At 40.0% G+C, this 12,200-nt stretch overlaps 1 protein-coding gene across 3 annotated transcripts in view; it reads left to right on the top strand.

Moving 5' to 3' along the window:
- MDN1 (midasin AAA ATPase 1) overlaps positions 1-12,200 on the top strand; it is a 174,778-nt gene that overhangs the window by 141,365 nt on the left and 21,213 nt on the right. For 2 of the 3 annotated variants that reach the window (XM_061623331.1, XM_061623330.1), the window contains exons 85-92: positions 224-365; positions 912-1,081; positions 3,091-3,231; positions 6,601-6,739; positions 7,875-8,194; positions 8,984-9,145; positions 10,233-10,334; positions 10,841-11,039. In XM_061623331.1, the coding sequence (XP_061479315.1) occupies positions 224-365; positions 912-1,081; positions 3,091-3,231; positions 6,601-6,739; positions 7,875-8,194; positions 8,984-9,145; positions 10,233-10,334; positions 10,841-11,039 (1,375 nt within the window). The remainder of the gene's footprint in view (positions 1-223; positions 366-911; positions 1,082-3,090; positions 3,232-6,600; positions 6,740-7,874; positions 8,195-8,983; positions 9,146-10,232; positions 10,335-10,840; positions 11,040-12,200) is intronic. The other variant, XM_061623332.1, reaches the window with a different exon arrangement.

The following is a 12,200-nucleotide window of genomic DNA, read 5'->3' as shown; positions in this document are numbered from 1 at the left end:
GTTTCATAGTAACTTTTCTTGTCCCCCTACGGACAGTCAGCTGCTACTCCAAAGGAAAAAAACCCCTTGGGTTCTTAAACCAGTTCTCTCTTTCTGATTGGGGCAGCGGGGGAGTTAGATGTTGATTCTGCAATAATATTATGTTGTGTTACTGAGATAATGGAGAGGATGAAGCTAATGTTTCTTTAAAAACCCAGAATAAATTGTTGTTTAAATATCTCAGGTAGAAGACACTTACCAAAAGGGGCAAGAAAAAGAGAATGAAGACCCAGAATCGAAACCAGATATTGAAGGAGAGGATAATGCAGTTGAAATGTCAGATGATTTTGAAGGAAAAACCTACGATGGGGAGCAAGAAAAGCAAGGTGTGTGTCTTGTGGTATGACACTCGTCGGTTTCACTTGTCTGTCTTGTTGGTGGAAACCCTAAACATGTTCTTTGTGTTTTATTCCTGCAAACACTGACATGCAATCGAACTGGAAGTACCTGCACAAAATTAGCATAAAATGTGACTCCAGTAGCTTCATGACCATCTCTGGCAAAATGTGGGAAAACTAAGGCTGCAATCCAATACATGTCTCTTCAGAAGTAAGCTCCATTGGGTTCAGTGGGACATACTGCCAGGTAAATGTCTGTTGGATTGCAGCCAAAGTTCAATATCATGAAAATAGTAATGCTGCTGCTCTCCTGTTAAATTAATCCTCGTGAGGTTTCTGTTTTAGCAGCTCTTCCTGAACTGGAAGCAACCGCATTTTATTGCCTTTCAGAGGGAAAAATTCAGGAAAGTCTTAATTGCAACATTTCTAAATGAGCATTTTTAAAGTTTGCAAATGTCTATGTGTGCCATGTGTATTGGGCTATGACACCTTATAGAAAAGATGTTGAAAAATTAGCTGTGTTACCTTACACAGATGATGATGAAAAATCTGATGAAGAGGTAGACAAGCAGATGGGAAATCTTGGAGATGCGGAAGCTGACAAATTGGATGAGAGGCTTTGGGGAGAGGAGGAGGATGACGACGGCGACGATGAGAGTGATAATGAGGGTAGTGTAACAGAAACTGGACCAGGAATGGATGAGGTAAAAACAGAAATGAATGTGTTCTCTGATGAGAAAGTATTGTACAACTGTTTAATTGCATGGTATATGAAATAAGATATGAGTGTCTCCATTTTTTGCTTCTCTGTTGCTTTTATGATTTGTATTCTTTTTTGCCAATTCATTTTTCTTTATTATCATCCACTTAAGGAAATATTACACAAATTGAAAATCAAATTACGTGTGCCCTAAATAGACAGATGAGCGTAGGACAAACCCAGAGCAGTTGAATTTTTGCTATTTTCCTTGAACCTTTTGGCCAGACCTTCTGTTTTATTACTTGAACATATTGTGAGATGCTTGTTACTGACAATATGTGAAATTGCTTTTTATAATGGGATTATTCCGAAACCACAGGCTGGGTTGAATTTCATAAAATTAAAGCAAGGAGCTAGCTAGTTCTATGGTATGCTCTTTGCCTTTCAGAAGATCCCTCTCCCCATATTCAGCTTGCCACCCATAGAGAGTGGTTGGGGAGGCAGTGCTCCAAACATGACCACTTCTGAAGGTGTACATATCAACAAGGGCTACCAAATATACAGGACCTTTCATGTTGTATCCCTAGTTTTAGGCAGCTGCTTCCCTATGGGAAGCAGTGGGAGCTTTCTTAATATTTAGAGAGCATATATAGATCTTACAGATTTTTTAATAGCATCCTGTATGCTCAGGACCTGGTGCATTATTCTACTTCATAATAGTATTAGTCTGAAATTTACATTGTTTCAGGTTTGCTATATGCTTTTTCACCCCATGAACATCATTTATACATACTGAATTCTATATCACATATCCATAAGTATGGGTTACATGTGTTTTTAACTTGCCTATCGCTTTTTATGGGTTTTAATTTGGTAGGGTTTAAATTTCTGTTTTATAATGTCGGAGTTCTTTAAAGAAAAAGAACTCTGACATTATAAAACAGAAATTATTCTTCCTGAGTCAATTCCTTAATTTGCTCAAGACATTCCTTAAACGTTAATAAGGCCTTTACAATTTGTATGCTTGTTTTTAATGTTTTTAATGGTTGTAAATCACCCAGAGAGCTTCGGCTATGAGGTGGTATATAAATGCAATAAATAAATAAATAAAATAATAAATAGATTGACATATAACAAATAAAAACACCTACTAATTCTATTCCTTTCTTTGCCAACAGAAAACAATATATATCAGATTTTAACCTTTTTTATAATACAAACTTTACATCTTTTCCTATTAAAATTTAACTGTTGTCTAATATACATTGATCGGGCATATGTTTTTAGTGAATTTGTTTTTAATTTTGAAAACTAAAATGTGTTACACTGCAACCATGTTTCCTCAAGTAAATTGGTATTTCTTAGAGCAGGGGTAGACAACATGGTGGCCTCCAGATGCTATTGGACTAGAACTCCCATCAGTCCCAACCAGCATAGCCAGAGGTCAGAAACGATGAAAGTTGTAGTCCAGCTACATCTGGAGGGCACCATATTGGCTATCCCTATCTTAAAGCAAACACATATAGTATCAGTTACATTATGCACTTGAACATCTCTGGGACCCCTGGCTTAATTAAGCTTCTAAGCAACTGTGCACAGCCAGAGCCACTCTTCGCATGATTGCTGTGAATAAAGCACTGGGCTATACAAAACATCTGTGTGTGTTAGTGTGCTGCTGCATTTAGTGTAAACTAGAGCGTTTTGATAAAATAGGCATTTGGCTCAAAACATGTTGAATGTTTAACGTGGTTTGATCTTAATTAAGTTGGAGTCAGTAGAACTGAATGTATGTGTTTGTTTGTTTGTTTGTTTGTTTGTTTGTTTGTTAATTATTACTTTTATATACTGCCCCATAGCCGAAGCTATCTGGGCAGTTACAACAATTAAAAACATTAAAAGCAAATATACAAATTTAAAAACACATTTTTTAAAAAACAATTTACAATTTGTTCTTCAATGGTGGTTGGATGTACAATCCAGTGATTCTATGGATATTTCCCTTGAACAACTTAGGGTGATTCAGAACTTGTGGCAAAAGATGACAATATGGATGTAGACAATAAAAATGATAAGAAATCTCCCAAAGATGAAGAAAAAGAGAAGCAAGCAGATGAAGGTGAAACCAAAGAGAAAATCCATGAGCAAATAGATGAGGTAATGAGAGTTCGCAGCAGTTCTGTGTTAAAGCTACATGTATGTAACTACCATTTATTTCAGCTGAACTTCTTGAACACATACTGCAACACATATTTCACCTGTTTTACGTTTTACTGTTGCTGTATATTGTTTTGCTGTTTCCAGTAATAACACCCACTATTTCTTTTATTGTTCACGGGTCCCATTGAATTTGTCTGTGGTTTTTGTGTATTTGAGGGCCCTCTCCTTTGTGTTTGTGCATCAACATACTGATGACACTTTGTCCCAAGTCTCCTAATGACCACGCTCGGTGCCTTCATATAGATGTTAAAACACACTCGGGAGCAAGAAGGTATCTTGTGGAACCCAATAGCATAGTGCTAGAGGATCCCTATACTAGGCAGTCCCCATACTAGTCTCTAAAAGTGACCCTGCAGATAGGAATGGATGTTATACTACAACTCCCATCATGCCTGGCCATTGACTAGGCTGGCTGAGGTTGATGGGAGTTGAAGTTCAACAAGCCCTGGGGAGCCACAGGTTCCCAACCCTGATGTAAAGCATCTCAGGAAGGTTTGTTTCACATGCAGTGCCTATCTTTAACTATCCAGTCAGGGCTATTTTTTAATATTTGGTTGCTTCTTAACTTGGCCATGATTTGCAAGGTGGACAGAAACAAGAGGAAATGGTTACAGAGGAAAATAACTCAAAAACTGAAGAAATATGCTGGTAATCTCCTGTCAAACTGGTTTTTGTGTGTGTGGAAGAGATTCAATATAGTATTAAATTATAAGACAGTCCTGCATATATATTAGCCAGAAAAGCACATCCATTACAAATGTTGTGTGGTTTGCACATTCTACAAAAGTCCAAGATTCTGCCATTATTAATTATTGACACACTTTTAGTGTTCTGGTGACCAAGCGACAGTTGCAAAATTTGATGCAGGGTTGTATCTAATACTGGGCCTACTCAGAGGAGACCCATTGAAATTAATTGGCATGACTAACTTAAGGCCCTTAATTTTATTGGGTCTAGTCTGAATAGGATTTGGCGAGATACAACCCATTGTCTGTAAAGATTATGGCCTTTACCCAGTTCAAAGTTCACATTAATATAAAAGGACCTTGTCAAAGCTGAAAAGAGATCATAGAATAGTAGAGTTGGAAGGGGCCTATAAGGCCATCAAGTCCAACCCCCTGCACAATGCAGGAATCCAAATCGAAGCATTCCTGACAGATGGCTGTCCAGCGGCCTCTTGAATGTCTTCAGTGTCGGAGAGCCCACTACCTCTCTAGGTAATTGATTCCATTGTCGTATATCTCTTAACAGTTAGGAAGTTTTTCCTGATGTCCAGTCAAAATCTGGCTTCCTGCAACTTGAGCCCATTATTTTGTGTCCTGCACTCAGACTACCGGGAAGAGATCCCAGCCCTCCTCTATGTGACAACCTTTCATGTACTTGAAGAGTGCTATCATATCTCCCCTCCGTCTTCTCTTCTCCAGAGTAAACATGCCCAGTTCTTTCAGTCTCTCCTCATAGGGCTTTGTTTCCAGTCCCCTGATGATCCTTGTTGCCCTCCTCTGAACCTGTTCCAGTTTGTCTGCATCCTTCTTGAACTGCGGAAACCAGAACTGTATGCAGTATTCAAGATGAGGCCTAACCAGTGCTGAATAGAGGGCAACTAATACTTCACGCGATTTGGAAACTATACTTCTGTTAATGCAGCCTAATATAGCATTTGCCTTTTTTGCAGCCACATCACACTTTTGGTTCATATTCAGCTTGTGATCAACAACAATGCCAAGGTCCTTCTCACATGTCGTATTGCTGAGCCAAGTATCCCCCATCTTATAACTGTGTATTTGGTTTCTTTTTCCTAAGTGTAGAACTTTGCATTTATCCCTGTTGAATTTCATTCTGTTGTTTTCAGCCCAAGTCTCCAGCCTATCAAGGTCCCTTTGAATTTTCTTTCTGTCTTCCACGGTATTAGCTGTGCCTCGCAATTTTGTATCATCTGTAAATTTGATAAGCCGGCTCTGTACCTCCTCATCCAAGTCGTTAATAAAAATGTTGAGGAGCACTGGGCCCAGGACCGAGCCCTGTGGTACCCCACTCATCACTTCTGCCCAGTTTGAGAAGGAGCCATTGATAAGCACTCTTTGAGTACGATTCTGGAGCCAACTGTGGATCCACCTGATAGTTGTTCCATCCAGCCCACAATTAGCTAGCTTGCTAATCAGAATATCATGGGGCACTTTGTCAAAAGCTTTGCTGAAGTCGAGGTATATTATGTCCACCGCATTCCCACAGTCTACAAGGGAGGTTACCCGGTCAAAAAATGAGATAATATTAGTTTGGCAGTATTTGTTCTTCATAAATCCATGTTGGCTCCTAGTAATCACTGCATAGTTTTCAAGGTGCTTACAGATTGACTGCTTCATAATCTGCTCCAGGGTTTTTCCAGGGATTGATGTTAGGCTGACTGGTCTGTAGTTCCCTGGTTCCTCCTTTTTGCCTTTTTTGAAGATAGGGACATTAGCTCTCATCCAGTCATCCGGCACTTCACCAGTCCTCCATGATTTCACAAAGATAATAGACAGCGGTTCTGAGAGTTCTTCAGCCAGTTCCTTCAATACTCTAGGATGCAGTTGATCGGGCCCTGCCGATTTGAACTTGTTCAAAGTGATTAGGTATTCCTTGACCATTTGTCTATCAATCTCAAGCTCTAATCCTGCCCCTTCTACTTCATGTTTTCCGGGAGGGTCACAGATCCTTTTTTGGGAGAAGACTGAGCCAAAGTAGGAATTGAGGACTTTTGCCTTTTCTTTGTCATCTGTTAACATTTTGCCATTCTCATTGAGTAGCTGTGCCACCATTTCTTTTCTCTGTCTTTTACTATGGACATACCTGAAGAAAGCTTTTTTTTTTGCTTTTAGCATCCTCGCTAATCTCAGCTCATTCTCAGCTTTAGCCTTCCTGACACCATCCCTGCAATTCCATGATGCCTGCCTGTACTCTTCCTTTGTGGCCTGGCCTTCTTTCCACTTCCTGTATGTCTCCTCTTTTGTTTTCAGGTCATATCTAAGCTTTCAGTAAAGCCACATTGGCTTCTTCTGCTGTTTCCCCTCTTTTTTCCTTGTTGGAATTGCTTGGTGGTAGCTGTGCAGGCCTCAGGATGCTTTTTTCCCTTAAGGTGGATATTTCTGTAGAGATGGAGAACAGCTTTCATTCTTCCATAGGAAAATATGGGTCCTTAATGAAGTCTGCTATCCTCTTTCTATTTGGGTTGGTGAAAAGGTAACTTCAAGAGTCGGTAAACTGTTTTTACCCACTGTTTCTCATCTCCATTCCTCGCATGATGTGCTGCTTACTTCTACTTAACAGCGTGAATATGATGAGAATGAGGTAGATCCCTATCACAGAAATCAAGAGAAACAAACTGAAGCTGAAGCGTTGGATCTTCCTCAGGACCTGAATTTAGAGAATGGAGACAAGGATGACAAAGACGATGAAGAAGAAGAAGGTATGGCTGGCAAAATATTTCTTTGGCAGCAGATACAAAGAAGCAAAAAATATGTATTTGTGGTGCCTGTTGAGTGTCTAACCATAATTGGGGATCTGAATGCAGAAAATAGTAGGACCTGTGGTTTGGGGAAAACAAGGACTTTCTGTCACTAGAGTTCTGCCCTTTCTGATCAGAGCTGTTGGAAGTTTGTGAATTAATTGCTATGCTTGGTTGCACTTGCATTGAGGAAGGATTTCGGCCAGCTCTGTGTGGAAAGAAGATTGCTGCCTTTTCCATTCAGATTTGGAGTTTAAAATTGCCTTCAAAACGTAGGAAGCGCCTACCAGTTCTGTCTCACTTCCTGGTGGACTTGGGTCATTTATATCAATGCTCTTCCTTTTTCATAGACTCTCTGTTCTCAGTGTCTTGGTCAAAACCTAAAAAGCCCTAGCTCCAAATTCCTTAGAAATTATCTCCTTGCCTGTGTGTCTTGTCACAGTCTCTTTAAGATTATAAATTAACAATATAAACAACAAAATTAAGTACTGAATGAAAAACAGTCTGAATGGCGAATAACGTTCTTGTTTGAGCATTCTCAGTCTGGTTAGCTTTGACACCAGGGATTGATCATTAGAACTGGCTATGGCTGTCACATTGTTAGTGCGCATTTGCTGAATTAAAGACTTGCTGCCTGTTTAGACTGTAAACCCCTCGGGATATGAAGGGGTCCTATTAATCTCTGGACCAAAGAGGAGTGGGCTAATTATGGTTCCATGGTGTACACCCACCATTTGTCTCTTGAGTGTCTATGTGCATCCTTCATACTTTATGGTGTTTAGTATCACAAACATTGATTTGTATGTATAACAAATGTTATCTCTTTCATAGAATTGGTGAATGATTTCCAAGATTGAAATCAGAGAGGGGTGCACTTTGAAAAGAACATAATGCAAACACTTCATTACTGTAGTACATTAATATATGGACAGTTTAAGCTGTGGCAAGGGAAAGTTTCACGTTTAAATGTACAATAGATTTTGATTTTACCTTTTCATTTTAAAGATTGTCTAATAATCTTAGTACTGCCTACTGAGGGGGTGGGGGGCAGGATTTTGCTTGCCTTCTGAAATGCATGTCTTTTGTATTACATTAGGAGAAAATCCTTTTGAGATAGAAGAGAAAACAATGGATGTAGATGAAAAAGAAATGAAGGAGAAGGATTCTGGAGGTACAGATGAAGATGATCAAGATCCTGAGCAAGCTGAGAAAGATTCCTCTGAAGAAAAAGGTGAAGGAGAAGAGGAAATGGAAGAGGAAACAAAAGAAGAAGAAAACACAGATGCAAACATAGATGAAGAAGAGGAGGCACCAACAGAAAACCCCAAAGAATCCCCTGAAGAAGAGAGAGAAAGAGGCATCCCTGCTGCAGATCAAGGCCTTAATCCTCAGGTTTCACTTATTACTTTATTAATGGTGATTACATAGAGTTAAGTGGCTTCCCTGATGTGATTTTTGTCCCATTAAGGAGGCATATAAAGAATACATCTTCATATACCTCCTTAGTCTATGTCAGTGGTTCCCAACCTTTATGAGTATGGGACCCCCTTTATAAGCTCAACAAATTCCATGACCCCCTCCCTCTAGAGAGGCAGGCTGCCTTTCAGGAAGGAAGGAGGAAAACAGCCTTTCCCTGCAGCCTTGCTTCTTCTTGCTCCGCAGAAAGCCCTCTCCTCTCGTTCTGAGTAAGGGTGTCAGCAGCAGCAGCAGTGCAAGGAGGAACCAATGATAGTAGACCCCTCTTCCGGTATCTCCACCCTCAGCCTCCTTTGGCGTCTGCCATGTATTTTATAGGCAGATGTCTGAAAGATGCTCTGGTGCATCAGCAAAAGTCCTCCCCTCTTGTTTTGGAGTAGGGGGGAGGTGTCATCTGCAACAGCAGTGGGGAGCAGACTGTCCAGGGAGTGAAGACTTTTTTAAAAATAATCAATAAATAATTCATTTCTTTACTGTTCGCAGCCCCCTCTGGATTACTTCGCGTTCCCCATGAGGGTCACGGCCCCCAGGTTGGGAACCACTGGTCTATGTGGAGGTGTTAATGCAACTTAAGGCTAAAACTCCCAGCAAATGATAGTGTTAACACTCTGATTTCTCAAAGAGCGAGTAAATCTTGTGTAGTACAAAGCTGGTTCTGCTTATCCCTCCCTCAAACACTCCTCGTGATTTAGAGTGTTAATGCTGTGACCTATCTGTTAATTGCTTTAGGAAGAGGAGGATATCAGTAATCCTGACAAGGATGAGCAGTTACCTGATGCTGTAGAGAGAATGGAACATGAAACGTATGGGCAGACAGGAGACGAGAACCTGCAGAGTGATAGCGCGGTAGAACTGGCTGGTACTGCTTCTGAAAAGGACCAAGCAAAAGAGGTGAAATGGAAATATGCCACGATGCCTTAAAAAAAACTTTGAAAGCACTTACCTTCAGGGTCGTCATTGCTGCTATTTTTTCTCTGTATAAATACAACACACTCTGATTTTGGGATGCACAACAGTCTTCATCCCTACCCCGTCTCAACAGCTGGACTGCCTAAGCCATAGGCCACTTCTCTGTGCTTCATTTACACAGTACAATAGTTGCCTAATTGATTGTTATGTGCACAAATTGTAGGTCCCATTTGGAAATTTTCTGGTGGTGTTTCATACTAGGAGAGAACAATTTACGTGTTGACTGTCAGTATTGAGCAGTCTTGGGCAGTAAGTGCCTGGGGTCATGAGAATGTGTGTTGATCCCTTTTTTAAAAAAAATGCAGTAGGACCTGCTGCAAGGTAAATATTTTTAGAATAGGAATACCTGCCTTTGGGTGCAATCTTAACTGGTGGTGGTGTGCTCATGGAAGAACTATCCAGTGAATACCTCCACTAATAGAAGGCACCAATCAGTTTTGCTAATTTGCCCTTGCCTTTGCAGCTCTCCTGCCACCTTCCACCTTGTTCTTAGTCCGGTGTGCAGGGAGCATCCAAGTTGTGTTGACTCTTCCTACCACTCAGGACAAATGAGATCATATGACTAACCTTTGTACAGTGTACCTAGCTGAGTGACTCCTTCTCCATTCCTTCCCTTCCTTGCCCAGGAATAGAACTACTAACCCCTGTGCCACTTTCCACCCTATTCTGGAGGGGTCCTCAAATCTCCAGTGCCAGCATTTGAGGTGCTAAGAGCTATAGGGGGGAAAGGGGCATCAGCAAAAAATGCCTTTCCTCTTCTGTTAGATGCAGATTCCACAAGGATTTCCTCAACTCTCTGGTCAAAATATATTTTGATCATTCATTTCACTAATTAGCATTGGGATTTTCTGCACAACATTGGTACTGACACATTGGTTTCTTCCCAAAACGGTAGTATAGCATACCTCTGTGTTCTGAAGACACTGCAATTAGATGATTTAAGTTAGAACTGTGTGTGCTGTGTCTTAGCAGAAATCTTATTTTGGTGCTTTTTCTTGCTTTTTTTCAGGAGCATGGAAGTGGAGCTGCTGATGCAAATCAATCAGAAGGACATGAATCTGAGTTAATGGCACGACTGGCTTCTGAGAAACAAAGCAGAAAAAATACACAGGTCTTTTATTTTTGTGTGTGTGTTAAAAAAAGTAAAACAACTGACCTGATCTGTTCCCTGTCAGATTAACACTTGATCAGAACTTAGCCACCAGCCTTTGTTCTTCCTGAATGTTCTCAGCTCAAAAAAGCATCAAAGTGCATTTTAAAATGGGTATTTTGAGAGAAATTCCATTTAGAAATACATATGTAAATGCAAAGTTTCATGCAGGGTTTTTTTTAAAAAAAATTCAGAAACCTGGCATATGGCTATATTACTTCCAGTATCAGAGGTAGTTGTTGCACTCGTCCTGCTTGTGGCCTTTTCAGTAGACATCTAATTGGCTACTGTGAGAATAAAATACTGGACTAGATAGGCCTTTGGTTTCATCCAGCAGGGTTTTTCATGTCATCAGCTTGGTTGGGTCTGGTCTGGTTCTTCCTCTGAATCTGAAGAAGCTTCTGAATCTGAGTCTGGTTTTGTTGAACATCACTGAAATGACATGGCTGTACTTTCCCATTTTTCAGAGTTTTAAGAGAAAACCTGGCCAAGCTGACAATGAGCGCTCAACAGGAGATCACAGTCAACGAGTTCACAAGCGTTTGAGAACCGTAGAATCCAGCAGTGAAGCAGAGCAGACTGATCAGCCGAAACAAAACATGGGAGAAGCCGATGCATTTAAGCACATTAAACAAGGCAGTGAATCCTATGATGCACAGACTTATGGTATGTCAGAGCACTCATAACATGTCAGAGGGACAAATGACTTGCTGCAGCACTAAACTTTTATTTGTGTGAAAATGAACATGCTTTCTTCATTGCAACAAAAGCAATGAAATATGAATTTGTTAGATTAGATTTGTATACCGTTTAACACTTGGAGAAAGATTTAGAGCGGTCTTTTATATTTGTTTACATGACATTTTTATTTTCAAGGAACTTGTGTTTACTCCTCTCTCATAATTCTTTACAACTTAGTGCATTGAGCTCAGGAGACAGCCATATTTTATTTCTCCACATAAACAGGCTGATGCCTGTCTTAAGTCAGTCATGTAGCTCTAAAACAAATTAGAGCATTTTTAAAAAAAATCCTATTGAGATATTTTCTAGCTTTGTAATATATTCAACCATTCAGGAGACTATGGCCCAGAGGTTTCTTGTACAGTAATGCCTTGTTCGAGATGGCAGCTGAATTGCTTTAAAGTTAGTAAAGATAGTATCTTTTGTGATTAGGCGCCCACTGAATACTACCATGGTGCCTCTTAACTGTAGTTTTTAAAACTAAACATTTTTATGGTCAGTGTAGATTTCTGTCAAACCTGCCTGTTTCTTCAAGGGCATATACCGAGATCTTACGATTGATCATGAAATTTCTGCCTCTGTCGGTGAGGTAACTTGCAGATTTCTACATTAGAGCTAATTGATTTGTTCTCTGTGAAAAGTGTAGTCCCTTTTGTGATGAGGTCTGAAATGATTGTACCTTTCATACATGAGCATTCTAGTATGCCTCAAGTGCAGATGTGTGGTTAAATCCTCTTGACAGGATGAAAAAGGCAACAAAACGAATGCATATTAAGGGAGCTTAACCAGGGTAGTGTTTGTATGAACTAAGTGTACTGACTCCGACTTCAAAATAAAATTAATATTTTGATATTAATATTAATTTATTATACAGCCACGAGAGTGGCTGTATACTATAGCCAGTGGGGATTTAATATCAATACATTAATATACATTTGCCATTTATGAAGGAGTCGGAGTCAGACAGTAGAAAAATAGAGGAGTCGGAGTCGAAGGTTTGACATACCGACTCCACAGCCCTGGTGATAGTTTCCAAAAATGCATCTCTGAGGCATATGATGTGGGCACGTCCTGTGATATTTTCTT

The sequence above is a fragment of the Rhineura floridana genome, chromosome 4, assembly GCF_030035675.1.
Source record: "Rhineura floridana isolate rRhiFlo1 chromosome 4, rRhiFlo1.hap2, whole genome shotgun sequence".
NCBI lineage: Eukaryota > Metazoa > Chordata > Lepidosauria > Squamata > Rhineuridae > Rhineura > Rhineura floridana.
Note: the sequence above shows the minus strand (reverse complement) of the source record. Positions and strands in the feature narration are given on the sequence as shown.